This window comes from Carassius auratus, chromosome 3, assembly GCF_003368295.1.
Source record: "Carassius auratus strain Wakin chromosome 3, ASM336829v1, whole genome shotgun sequence".
Classification (NCBI taxonomy): Eukaryota; Metazoa; Chordata; class Actinopteri; order Cypriniformes; family Cyprinidae; genus Carassius; species Carassius auratus.
In genome coordinates, this window is record NC_039245.1 from 22,271,217 (window position 1) to 22,285,764 (window position 14,548).

General features: G+C 38.0%; 2 protein-coding genes across 3 annotated transcripts in view; one reads left to right on the forward strand and one right to left on the reverse strand.

The window, feature by feature from the left end:
- Window positions 1-12,226, forward strand: part of LOC113051042 (retinoic acid receptor beta-like) — a 47,436-nt gene extending 35,210 nt beyond the window's left edge. Inside the window, exons 4-6 of the mRNA XM_026214658.1 lie at window positions 2,122-2,326; window positions 6,937-7,095; window positions 8,003-12,226. Of these exons, the coding sequence (XP_026070443.1) occupies window positions 2,122-2,326; window positions 6,937-7,095; window positions 8,003-8,217 (579 nt within the window). The 3' untranslated portion in view covers window positions 8,218-12,226. The remainder of the gene's footprint in view (window positions 1-2,121; window positions 2,327-6,936; window positions 7,096-8,002) is intronic.
- Window positions 12,227-12,566: 340 nt separating this feature from the next.
- The window catches only part of top2b (DNA topoisomerase II beta), a 30,622-nt gene continuing 28,640 nt past the window's right edge, over window positions 12,567-14,548 (reverse strand). For both annotated transcript variants that reach the window (XM_026214645.1, XM_026214636.1), the window contains exons 32-35: window positions 14,018-14,097; window positions 13,833-13,922; window positions 13,385-13,608; window positions 12,567-13,091 (exon numbers count right to left, since the gene is read on the reverse strand). In XM_026214645.1, coding sequence (XP_026070430.1) covers window positions 12,933-13,091; window positions 13,385-13,608; window positions 13,833-13,922; window positions 14,018-14,097 — 553 coding nt within the window. In that variant the 3' untranslated portion in view covers window positions 12,567-12,932. The remainder of the gene's footprint in view (window positions 13,092-13,384; window positions 13,609-13,832; window positions 13,923-14,017; window positions 14,098-14,548) is intronic.

Genomic DNA, 14,548 nt, shown 5'->3' on the forward strand with positions numbered 1-14,548 from the left:
TGTAATAACATGATGTGCAGTAGTATTTCAGCCTGAAGCTCTTGTTTTCTCAGTAAACTGAGATGGTTACACTATACTTTGTTTTTTCTGTGTAGAGTTCCAGACATTTCTTTGTTTGTTGTTTGAGCTGAGTTGTATTTATTGCAGTAATGAGACAAAAAGAGCTAGTTGACACTCTGTGTGGAGATAATAGAGAAAACAAGAGAGAGAGAGAAAATAGACAAACAACTGAGTGAAATACCTTCATCTAACACACACAATTAGTCTCCACATGTGTCATGGAAAACAGGATTTTCTTGATCCTTTAAAATATGAGTTTGATGTACAAGGAAAACATACTGCTTGCATAAACTGCAGTTTTATTATCTTTATTTAACACGATATATTTCAACTCCTATACAACAACTTACTGTAAATAATTCCAACTGAATTTTTAATGCCCTTATTTATTTATGTATTTTTTTGATAAGTAGCCATTTAATAATTGTTGACAAAATGAACAACACTGAACAAATATCTGTTTGTTATGTAAATATTGTTACATAAATTAAGCCCTATATGTGGAAAGAGGGTAGAAATTATTTTTAATACCAAAAGTATTGCTGATTTTGGTGCATAAAACCTTGATTGATATTATATAGTTAACATCAGTAAAAACAAACTTATATAGTATGACCATTTTAAAGACAGTAAAGTCTTATACTTTGTCTGTCTGTCTGTATGTCTCGAAGACACACACTATTTCCAGCTCCAAAGGTCAGAGTGTGTGTCCTGTGATAGCAACTCACCATTTGTGTTGCATTTGAGGAGGAGGATCAAACGTGCCTCTGTGAGTGTGCGTTTGTGTAGTGTATAGAGAGAGAGCAGCCTGCTGTCAGCAGCAGTCATGTTTTATTCTGTTTCATCTTCTTGACAATACTACCAATCACTGTCAGCAAGCCACAGTTTGTACTGTAGAACCATACACACACACACACACACACACCTACCATATACAGTACACTCCTATTATACATATACACACGCATAAGTAAATTGTATTTTCTCGGGTGTTATTTTACAGCTGAGGTGATTTTATAGAGTTCACAGTTATGTTTCTTATAACTATCAACTTTGTCAAATGTTTCTCTTTCTTCTTTTACAGACTTTTGACATAGTTGAGACTACGTGAGGTTGTCATAAATTACTTGTAAAGGCTGCCCTGTGTCTGTTTTTGACACACTAAACTTAAAGTAATAAACATGTTGACAGTAATGATCATTTTTATCAAGCAAATCAAGAATTGAATTACTCACCCACTGCTTTAAAACAGACATCTGTTGGGCATGATTATAGTTAAATACACAATGGAAGATGCACTCTATATTTTATAATAGATTGATTAAATTAAAAAAAAATTGGATGTAATATTTACTGTAGATATAATAGTCCTCTTGATATAAATGTAGGTCTGAAGCATGGCATCAGAATTTTCATCTGACTATTTTTTTTCTTTTGGTCCAGATTTCTGCAGTGAGTGGATGTAAAAAAGGGAAATATTTCCATTTATGCCATGCTACAAGCAAGCAGTATACCATTGGCCATTAGCCACCATTGGCTATTTTCCTATGCAAATGCTTTTCATTTGAATATTGTTTGAAGCACAAGATTTGGCATAAAATACAGAAAACAAAAAACAAAAAACAGGTTGCATCTTAAAGTTCAAAATGCACTGCGAATAGTTTGTTGAACTTTATGCTGCTGCAAGGTCTCCAAAATGTCATTTATCTGTGGTGTGCCTTATGAAAATATAATTAAATATTTAAAGCCCACTGGTATACAGAGATGTGTATTACCATTCAGCCTAAAAATTTGACGATTTTTGGGCTATTTTGCCCTGCCGAGATCTCATTTGTGAATTTTATTTCCAGCGACCATTGCTTTTTATATTACAAACATTTCTGTCTGTTATACTCATGTGCATACACTTTCAGCTCCGATGGTCTCAGATAGTTGATGCTCATCTTGGGTCAGTTTCCTCCAAATTATTTGGCAGGCATGTCATACAGAGAAGTGAAGCTGATCTATAATAGTCTTAATTCATTGGTCCATTGTTATAGTAATTTGATGTTTACTTTCTAGATACTGCGTATCTGCACACGTTACACGCCTGACCAGGACACAATGACGTTCTCTGATGGTCTCACGCTGAACCGCACACAGATGCACAACGCTGGCTTCGGCCCGCTAACAGACCTGGTGTTCACCTTCGCCAACCAGCTCCTGCCCATCGAGATGGACGACACGGAGACAGGACTGCTGTCCGCCATCTGCCTCATCTCCGGAGGTGGGCGGCACCTGAACACACTCTAGAACAGGGGTTGGCAACATTTTTGTGGTCATGTGCCATTTTTAATTTAATTTAATCACTCAATCACTGTGCTCCCACTGTTCCAAAGTCCTTAAAGTTTTGTTTCCAGGTTTATAATTGAATAACGGGCTATATTCACAAAACATTTTGTCTCACTACTAAGAGTTCTCCTGAATAGCAGTAAATGTTCTTAGGTTAGAAATAAACATCTTCACAAAGCTCCTGAGATCAACTTGTACTAATGAATGGGTAGAAATCATAAGCTATGTGAAAGGGGTTGAGCTTGTTTCTATGGATGATACCAACAAGCTTACTGACTATACAGAGACACAGTCACAGCCACTGGCTCATTTCGGCGGCTGCGTCCTCCGGAGGCCGCATTTGAAGGATGCATACATCTTGTTTAAGAAAAGTAACCATAATATAATTGACTTTTATTCCTTGTGAGGTTTAAAATACTATAATTTATTTTTTACTTTGCAATTTAATGGTTACTTTTCTTAAATGAGACTTCCCCAATGACATATACAGCCTTAAAATGTGACCTCCAGAGGATGCAGACTTCAAATGAGACACAGCTGATAGGGGATGAGTCTCTGTCAGTGATTTAATTTATAGAAATATTGAAGAAGGAGGTTTCATTTTGCCATATTGAAGTAAAGATTTAAAAATACAAATGTAGGCTATAGAAGTATCATTCATTTAAATCAAATTGTTTAAAACAAAATGTTCATAATTGTTAGACTCTTACATGTCTGAATCTCGTAAAGAATAAGCAGATTTGCATATAAGCAGCCTTTAATTTACAGAATAGAATAATAATGGCTGGTAGTAAGAAGTTGTGCAAATGTAAAAGAAAACCAAACTGGACACAAGATCAACTGTTACTTCTTGCCCAACTTGTTCATGAAAAAAAGGCCATAAATTATGTGATTAAGGAATTACTGTAAAATGTTTACACTCCAGGCAGACAATGTGGGCAACAGTTATTTTAGGATTGTTTGTGATTTGGTCTTGTTTGTGATTTCCTTAGTGACTAAGTTTTCACAGATGTAGGAGCTGGTTTTAGCACTAAAACACTTTGTGAAATACTTGTGAAATACTCTTGGAGCAAACTTTTCTGGAGTCCTGGGACTAACACCCTTTTTTTTTAAGTTTCTTCTAAACTGGCAAGTTAGGAGCTACTTACTTTTTTAAAATCTAATTTATGTCATTAATAACTCACCCTCATGTCGTTCCTGTCACGCTGTCTGGTCTCTGTTTCCCTGAGTCTCCACTAGTGGTCTCACTTCCCCATAGGCACCTCACCGTAGGCACTACAATTCCCACAAAGCCTTGTCCCTTCGTCACAGTAATTGCACTCAGGTGTCTTCACTTGATAGTCATTAACCTGCCTATTGTATATTAACCGGTCTTTTTCTGTTTGTCTTCATGGAGTCCTTTCATTCCGTCACCCAGTTTCCTCACCTTCCGAGTTTCCTCGTCTTCCGAGTTTCCTCGTCTTCCGAGTTTCCTGTTCCAGTTCCTGTTCCTTCCCTGTTTGTTTATTGTTTGGATGGATTTAGGGTTTTGACCCCTGCTTGTTGGATTCTGATTTGCATTACCCATTAAATACCTGTGTTTGGATCTCTCGTCTCCTGTGTTTCTCTGGGTTCCGAATGTAACAGAAGGACTCCATCAATGTCGAGATCCAGCGGTGTGGGACTTTATTCCCGCTCCCCAGCCAGAATGGTGGAGCGAAGGGCGAAATTCTTAAGATTAATTACCCTCCGCCAAGAGGGGATTGAGGCGGGTGCTATGGCACAAATGTTCTGGACCTTGGCGGATGGTATGGGATATAATGATGTGGCCCTAAAGGACATTTTCATCACCGGGCTGGATGATCCGGTTCCTAGAAATGAATAGATCAGTTGGACGCTTTTAATTTCTGGGAGTTTGTGTTCTACCTACAACATCGGTCTCCGTGGAATACCCCAGCCACACTTGTCTCTCCCGGTGGGATGGCCCATTCTAGAGGTCTACAAACAGGAGGACCGCCAGCCCAGCACCACTGCATGGTATGGTCGCCAGCCCAGAGCAACATCACAAGGTGGCCGCCAGCCCAGCTCCAATGCCCAAGATGGCTGCCGGTCCAGCGCCTCTGCACAAGTCACCAATGATCTTCATGGGCAAGGGCAAGTCACCAATGATCTTCATGGCCAAAGTCCAGTCACCAGTGTTCTTCATGGGCAAGTTCAAGTCACCGACTATCTTCATGGGCAAAGGCAAGTCACCATTGATCTTCATGAACAAATGCAAGTCACCATTGATCTTAATCCATTGATCCGCATGGCTCCAATTCCACCTTGCTCCTCTCTGGATTCCTGCCCTGTCGGTTCGTCCCTGGGCCACTTAATGTTATGTTCCTTCCTGGACTTGTGTTTTGTTGTTGTTTTGTTTTTGTTTTTTGCTCTTCTTCTCTCTGTTTCCCTCTATGGACCTGGCCCTCCATCCTGGTCCACCTCCCTCCTGGGCTCCTTGTTTTTGTTTTTGCACTTCTTGTCTCTGTTTCCCCATTTTACCTGGCCCTCCGTCCCTCCCCCTGGTCCTCCGACGCTCCACCTCCCTCCTGGTCTCTGTGTTCCTTGGTCTCTTCTTGTGTTCAGGTGGAGCATCTGGTAGCTGCTCCGTGGAGGAGGGGGTAATGTCGCTGTGTCTGGTCTGTGTTTTCCTGAGTCTCCACTAGTGGTCTCACTTTCTCATAGGCACCTCACCGTAGGCACTACTATTCCCACAAAGCCTTGTCCCTTCATCACAGTTATTGCACTCCTGTTAATTGCACTCAGGTGTCTTCACTTGATAGTCATTACCCTGCCTATATTAAAGCTGCGGTAGGGAACTTTTGACACTCTAGCGGTTAATAAACAGAACTGCTTGCGTCTTGCGGAAGAACATCGTAGCCGGAACTACTACTCTCTGTTTATGTCTATGAAGAATCACAAAGGTACTGGGTTACCCCGCCGCAGTGCCCCCGAAACAAATTAAAATAGTCAGAATATAAACACTTATCATAGGTGCACCCTAGTGATTCAGGACGAGCTAAAAACACGGTTTGGAAAATGGATTCATGGTGTACTCGCTTATTGTATAAATTTTTCTACATTTTGAGCACAAACAAAGTTACGGACCGCAGCTCTGATTGGTTGATTTCTTATTGGGAGCGGTTCGTAACTGCAAATGGCAATAGGAGCACTGGGAGGAGCCAGAAGACCTTGATTTTTTTCACAGTTTATCTGTCTCATATTCTACTGTCAGGACATAATGACAGGTTTAACAAATATGAAAAAAAACGTATATTTACAAAAGTTACTTACTGCAGCTTTAACTTGTCTTTTTCTGTTGTCTTCTGGAGTCCTTTCATTCCGTCACCCAGTTTCCTCGTCTTCCGAGTTTCCTGTTCCAGTTCCTGTTCCTTCCCTGTTTGTTTATTGTTTGGATGGATTCATGGTTTTGACCCCTGCTTGGTGGATTCTGATTTGGATTACCCATTAAATACCTGTGTTTGGGTCTCTCGTCTCCTGTGTTTCTCTGGGTTCCGATTGTAACAGTTCCAAACATGGATTACTTTGATGTTTTTCTTACCTTTCTGGACATGGTCAGTAGACCGTTCACACAGCTTCAATGGAGGGACAGAAAGCTCTCGGACTAAATCTAAAATATCTTAATATACCAAAAGATAAACAGAGGTCTCACTGGTTTGGAACGACATGAGGGTGAGTCATTAATGACATAATTTAGATTTTTGGGTGAACCAACCCTTTAATTTATGTGATTCACAATGGAAGCAAGGCTTGGTTTTGTGTAAAACTGTTAGTACACAGTACTAACATAGGTTGCTAAGCCCTGCATTAGAAGCACTAGTACAGGGGTGTCCAATCCTGCTCCTGGAGGGCCACTGTCCTGTAGAAATTGGTTTCAACCTCATTTAAACACAGCACAACCCAATAAGCAAGGCCTTACTTAGTATGCCTGCACTAGAATCATCCAGGCAGTTGTTTTGAGGCAAGTTGGAGCTACAATTTGCAAGACTGTGGCCCTCCAGGGCCAGGTTTAGACACCCCTGCACTACTACAAACATCTGTCAGCTAGTGTGAGTGAAAAACACAAGTGACATTTACAGAACCTTTTTATATATATATATATATATATATATATATATATATATATACTGTATATATATATATATATATAATATTTATTTGTTTGTTTATTGCTGCATTGTTCATGGACACATTTTAGTTTTAACTTCTAATGTAATTGTAGTTTGGAAAGCCCAGATAACCTACTACTTGGTTTGCAAAATGCATGGAGAAATACTGATATTGAATATTTTACATACTGCATACTATTTCAAAAACTAGAACTAGTGCAGAATGTGAACGCATCCAGTGACTTCTGTGGTCGTGGGAGCTACTTCATCATTAAGCACGGCACATTTACAGGGTTCATATTCTGTTCAACAGCACTCTGAGGGATGGCATGTTTGTGAAATCTTATTAATTTATAATGTCTCTGATCATATGCTGCGTCTCTGGCTGTCTCTCTAGATCGACAGGATTTGGAAGAGCCTTCAAAAGTAGACCAACTCCAGGAACCCCTGCTAGAGGCTCTGAAAATCTACGTGCGAAAGCGCAGACCCAGCAAACCACACATGTTCCCCAAGACCCTCATGAAGATCACAGACCTGCGCAGCATCAGTGCTAAAGGTCAGCATGAACACTGGGGCGTACTAGAGAAACTTCAGGATTTCCAGTGATGCTGAACTTTTAAAGTACCATAACTAGCATAGTCATTATGAAACAGCATCCCTCGATGCGTTTTATAAAATATAGTACATGGCTGATTAAAACTGAGGTAAATGTCTAATTCTTAATCTTGGACTCCCAGTCCGAAATATGTGGTCTTGTATGTAGTTGTTTCTAACCCTAAAGCACTATATATTTTCAATCCTTTCACAGTTAGTTTGTAATTCATTTACATATATGCTTTGGAGTGCCTTGCAACAATATAATAATTACAATTATAATGGGTAATATTTTTAATAATAAAAAGTAGCAAGTAGCAGTTATATTTCCAATCTATTTTGTGCTAACCATGTTACATCCAAAATATACCGTTTTTTCTTTGTACTAAAAAACTTTGTTGTTTTTTTCAGTGACAGTTATATTATCATTATTTTATAATTCTAATTATTATTAATCGGGGCCAATATAAGTAAACATAATTAATTAATTAACGATAAAGACTTTGAGAAGCTGTTTCATTTCAAATCTGCGCCCTCCAGAGTCATTGAGGATAATTATCTTCAGAATAGTAGCCTTTATAAAATTAATCATTATTTCTTCCAAAGCTCCTTTCTCATTACTTATTGTAATTTCTTTCTTGCTTTGGAATGTAATGGTTTTTTTTTTTCTCAAATGAGACAGCCTCGTTTGACATCTACTTGCTATAATTTTTTTAACCAGTATTAAAATATCACTGCAAAACAGGCTTCAACACAAAGTGCACGTAAACGTAAATGCATGATAGAGAATGATATTAAAATTTTTAAAAAAGAGGTACAAGAGATGCCTAAGCAAAATAGATGGAGCTTACATTGACTGTTTCCTGCAGGTGCAGAGCGAGTGATCTCTCTGAAGATGGAGATCCCTGGATCAATGCCTCCCCTCATCAAGGAGATGCTGGAGAACTCGGAGGGTCAGGACGGACAGAGCTCCTCAGAGCGGAGCGGATCGGGCAAAAACAGCAGCAGCTCCACGGAGCCCAAACCCTCGGCCCCCTCCCCAGAGCCCAGGGATGAGGCCACTTCCTCCAGCGAGGAGCCCTAGAACATGAAACCTCAGACTGTGAGACATTGCTTTGGACAGTACTGCTAGACTGGAGGCCTATGTCTCCAGTGTTTTGATTTCTGGGTGATTTCCGCCCGTTTCCTGCTTTAAGAACAGATTACGGCTGGTGTATAATCAAAACATCTTGGAAGAATCAAGTCCTACAGTATCATAGGACTGAATCACACATAGCCTGAATCAGACGCCCACCTGTGACAGATGAGAAGCTCCTCAGGTCTCCTGTATGGATTCTTTATGTGCATGAAAAGCTATTGCTTTTTATTAATTGATTTTCACACTCATTCGGCCTGATGCATTCATTGTACATATCATTGTATGTTTCTGTGATGCATTTGTTGGTGCTTTTTACAGTCTAACATGCTCACTTAAAAGCTGAAGTCCTTTAAAATACACTTATATAGAATGTTTTTGCATATAGACGGTAAGGAACTGTAATATATTACATGGGTTTGTATATTTAAAGCTGCCTCATATCTGATTTTCTTTTTATTTATTTGTATCTATCTCTATGTGCACTTGTGTGTCATAGGGTTCTGGTGAACTCATATACACACTAATAGTGCACTCTATCAGTAATCATGATTTCAGGCCTTCATATGGAAGACATTTTTATTAATTGACTTTAACCGCTCTCTGTCAACACCCTCATGTTGCTCTAAACCTGTATGCTTTAGTTGTCAAGCTCCAAATCAAGTTTGGCAGCTGAGCATACATATAAACACTATTAAAGTATTGTAGCATCAGTAAGCAGTCCAATAAACTAATGCACTATATTCCATGTCTTTGGACATTATACAGTAGCATTGTGTTAGGAACAGACACCAGCATAGCAAGGGTTTTATGTCAACTGAGTGCTACAGAAAAATTTAAAAAAAGTTAGCATTTTTATTAGTTCCATTTTGAGCACTTCTTGCTTCGTGATCCTAAATTCAGTTTTTTTTTTTTTAAATGGGTTAAAATCAAGATTTGTTTCACATTTTATTACACAGCATGAAATATATCAGTAATAGCTCTCTTGTGTTTTTTGTCGGCTTATGCATGTCTTAAAAAGGCAGTTGCTAACAAGTGGTTAGTGGGATCACATCACAAACAAACATCACATCAAGCTCAGTTGACAGCTTGATTCTTCAGAATTCTTTTGTGAAAATTATTTTGATAAAATATTAAGCATGAATACCAATCATGAATCAACTTTTTGTTTTGTCACAGAGCTTTTTTTATTTATTTGCAATTATCCAAAAGATGCCAGCGTAAACAATCCTATTGGTTTTTGAGTCAGGGAAATGCTCAATTGGTTATGCTTACTTGTCTTACAAAAAATGACGTCATCCCTGCAGCACTCTATTATGAGCCAGTTTCTATAACAAAGCTATCATAGTCCATCAGAAGTCTTGGAAAATAGCACACAGGTCATATGGACTTACTTCTGTGCTACATTTATGGTGGTCTTTTACAGCCTCAGTCCCTGTTCACTGCATGGAAGAGAGCAACAAGAACTTTCTTCAAATCTCCATAAGGACATAAAGAAAGTCATACAGGTTTAAATGACATGAGGAAGAGTAAAAACAACAAACCTTTGATTTGAACTGTTTTATGCAGTAAAACTGTGAAATTAATAGTCATATCATATGCTGATATGTGAGTGTGTTTTGAGATCAACTGGTTCATGCAAACGCACATTGATGATTCTGGTCACCTGGCCCTGGATCAAACTTTTGCATAAGTGTCTTTTTTTGCAGTAAATCAATGGGACATTGCAATTCTTTACAATGCGACTTACAAGGCAGTTGTGCTGCAGTGAGCACATTGTACAATCATCTCTGTGTGCACTCATTAGGGAACCTTGTACATATATATATATATAATTTTTCACAGACAGGGTGATCTGATGGCCTTCAGCTCTGATCAGTAAACTGTAGCTCTGTTCTCTGAAGAGCTTCGTTTAAACTGATCCTGAGTTTGTAAAATACCTCTTACTGAAACACAAGTGTCGCTGGATTACCGTTTTTTACAACGAGACACCGTCTTTGGCTGATTAATGATCAAATTCAGTGATATGTTTCTTAGAAAGTGAAATGTAAAGGCTTCAGGTGCCGGCTGTTTGTCTGCTTGTAAAGCAGTTTGTCTGCATAAAGACGTTTTAGTTTTTAAACTCTCATTGCACTTAAAAACTGTACAGGAGACAGATGTGACTGTCATATTATTTTTCATGAATTGCTGTCATTTTACATTTATGTCCCTTGTATGTGTGGATAATTATGTGTAATTTTGTAAATTCTTACCTGTAACTAAAATGTAAACATGTATCTAATAATTTACGCCCGGAGGGTCAGATAGGGTCACTGTTAGCCTTTGTTTATGGTTTAACTTAAAGGGATAGTTCACCAAAAGATGAAAAATCTGCTATTATTTACTCGTCCTCATTCCAAGACCATTTTCAGAATCAACTGCATTCTGCTAAATAGTTTGTGTTCAGTAGAGAAAAATATGTCGTAAGGTTTTGGCATGACATGAGATTCATCATTTAGGTCTCAAAAAGGTAAATGATGACAGAATTTTAATTTGTGAGTGAACTGACCGTTTATTCATCTCCTCGTACTGTCTCTCGACGCATCTGCTCTGAAAACATATCAGAAGGGAGAACAGACTGCTCTGGATGTGAATGCGGAATGACAAATTCTAGATGATATGCAGTATTTATCTTTTTTTTCTGTTTTTGTACCTCATCACTTTAGATTAGAAAGCATGAATGCTGTTGTGTTACGTCTTTTGTCTTAAAAAATCGGAGGGAAAGTGCTTTGTTTTGTTGGAGCAGCATGTGTCTTTGAAGTTAACAAATGAAACAGCTCATGAATGTCTTTATAAAAACCCACGCCACCCACAATTCCCTCACACGTCTACAATCAGCACTCATTAAACTGTAAGCTATGGAAGCTGTATCCTTTGAATTATGTAAACCTTATGCTTTGTTACAAAGAGAAAAAAACTTTTTATAGCTAGCTGACATTGTGTTTGATTGAGTTTGAATATTTGAAGCATAACTATGTCACGAGAGAATCCAAGTTTAAATCTTGTTTTTAAAAATCGGAAACAAGGGTTATCAAATGTGTCTTGACATCTTTGTTAAAATTACCTCATATGGACCGGCTCGATGGCAGAGATCACGATCGGTCATCTCATCTGGATTGTTCAATAATGCTTTATGCTGAATGTGATCTTGCTCTAAGCTTGTCATGTGTCATGGCAGAGATGCAACTGTGTTATTTTCTATCCTTTAATAATAGGAAAATTTGTTTTGCTGTTGTCATACTGTAGTTTTTAATGAATTTGTTTTGCTGGCTTTTGTGTAGAGAAACAAGTGATGCATTATAGTTGTCAATTATCATCCAGTCTGATTAAGTTTAGAGCTCTTTATGAGCTTACACGAGGTCTAAACCCAGTAAAAGAGCAGAAAGATTAAAACAAACATATACTACACTCATTTCAGATGGGAAATGTTCAAATCTGCAAAAAGGCCAGTTAATGTAACTCCAAGCCAGCCCTAATTTATCGTCTGATGGAACAATCCTTCAACAATTACGGATAAATAATGAAATAAAAGTCGCAGCTCTTGAAATCGTCTTAAAGCATGAAATTATCTGCTTGTTTTTTAAAACCTGTAGACCCGAGGAGTTTGACTAATAACAATTCAACAATATTTTTCTCATGACCGTGAGTGTTTGGAACCATTTGTAAAATTCCTGTTTTGCTTCTGTCCTGTTTGGACATTAATAATGCTTTTGTTCATGTTTGACAATGCCTTTACATGAACCCTTCTGGCAAAACAATAAAAATGTATTTATTTTAAAATGTTTGGGGGAGGTATTTGGATGGTCACTGTATATGTACAGCCCAGTGCGAGATTGAAGATGCAGTCAACTCTCAGAGAAATGTTCAAGGTTCAGACATTTTATACAGTAGAAATGTATAGGTTGTTTTTGTTAATTTTTTCCCTAAAGAAAAACAAACAAAAAAAAGCTTTTTTGTGTTAAGCATTGTTTTTGCGTCCTTGCAGAACATTCCTATGCAGATCAACTATTTATTAAATGCGTCACGCTGATATTATCCTTGTAAATTGTCCTCTTGTGTCCTTGCATCAGTTGTGGCTTGCTCGGAGTTGATCTTCACAAACTTTACACAATTCAGATTTGATCTTACTTCACCATCTTAACATGTATTGAGCCAATGTGTGTGTGTGTGTGTGTGTGGGAATAAATGGCATGTCACATAGAGCTGAACTTGAACCCAATAGAAATGAAACACTGAAAAATGTTCAGGCAAACAACAAATAATTTACATTTCATGTTTATTTTCAAGTCGTCTCAAAAAGGTAAGTCATCTCTAATGCTGGACCATTAAAATGTGCTAAAGCACAGCAGTCTAAATTTCTAAAAGCTGCTCAGGACAAATACAATTCAATAAAAAACAACATTGTCAATGTATCATAACAATACCAATTATAATAATAATAGCAATAGCAATAATGAAAAGAGTAAAACAGCTACATAGTAGAAAGAATTAAACATCACATTTGAAGAGAAAATAAAAATGGAGGGTAAAATGTACAAAATTCTGCTGGGCAGAGGACAGTGAACCTGTTCTTCAACAAGCGTTCTTCTGGACTGAGTGTGTGTGTGTGTGTGTGTGTGTGTTTTCTAGTCAAACATATCATCATCGTCATTATCAGATTCTGCAAAGTATTTGACTTCTTTCTTGGATCGACCGGCCCGATCTCTGCCTGAGTCCAGACGGCTGAAGCTGTTCATGCCTCCATCGTCATCATCTTCATCATCAGACACTGCTTTCTTTGGTTTCTACATGTCAACAAACACACACAACATTGTAAGACACTGCACTTCTCCCCATTGTTATCTACAAGCTCCACAAATAAAAAATGTACCAATGTGCATCACAGACCTACAGTTTAGAGAATATTGCAGTACCGCTGTTATTTTGAGCATTATCTGGTGCTGTTTTGAGCACAAGCCTGGATTCAGTTAATGTTGTGCTGTACAGTTTAACAATCGACTGACCGCTGGCGCCCTCTGCAGGACATTATCCACCTATTGTTTTATTACAGTTATTACAAGGAAGATGAATCCCTCACCCTGCTGGTGGCAGTCTTTCCAGTCTTCTTCACAGGGCTGTAGTCATCCTCCTCTGAGCTCGACTGCTTCCTCTTCTTGCCTCGGCCTTTCCCGCCCCCTTTCGTTCCTGCTGGTGCTTTTTTAGTGCCTGTTTCTGTGTCCGAGTCCCAGAGAGCTGTTTCAGACTTCTTGGCTTTTACTGGGGCTTTCCTCTGTTTTGGTGCTGTGTCTGCAGGTTTCTTAGCTGGAGTAACATGAAAGTGGTTTTGTGAATTGTGAAATTATTTCAGAGGACATGATTTAATTTCAGAAAATGCAATCATTCAATAAAATATTACATTGTGATGAAATACTGCTAGGACAAACTTTTATCTTTGGAATAATATGCACTGATGAATTTTTCACAATAACATGAAGAACACACATAAAGGAGGAAAAAAGCTTCATTACTCGTTGGCGCTCAGGTACCTTTTTTAGCTGGAGGTTTGTCAAAAGCAGAACTGCTGGAATATGATGAGAAGACTGGACCCCTGTCATCATCGCTGTCTGACTTCACATCTGATGAACAAATACACATCATTACACATGCACTAGCTTAGCTAAGTTTAGTTCCTTGATGGCAGAGACATGATAAACCTCCAGGAGACACATACCGTCATCGCTGCTCTTGTCATAGACAACTTTAGATGACAACACCGTCTTTGGATCCTTTTTCTTCGCTGGTGAAGTGGACCTGAAAATGAATGAGTTAAACCTGAATTGAGCTGCATTCATATTTGATTGTAGTATGCTTTTCCTAAATGGGTGGATCTCCCAAAACCCATCAAAAACATATTATTGTTATTCTCAGATTACTGTTAGGTTAGCATTTTTGTAAAACAACATTTGCTCCTCAAATTATCTTAAAATAATTACTAATATTAATACAATTATATTTGTATTTATCAGCATAAAGGTATTACAACAAATATATAAATGCATGTATAAATATTGCTCTGTATATTCTTTAAGAGTTCAACAGTAAAAGTAAACAATCTATATTCTAATGAGTTGAATTTTTATTTCATTTTAAGTCATTTTTTGCATTGCAGTAAAGAGAAATGTTTAATTGTCATGAAAATAATGTCAGAATGCAAAAATGTAAATGATAGAACAGCAACATTTATAAAAAAAAAATACAATTT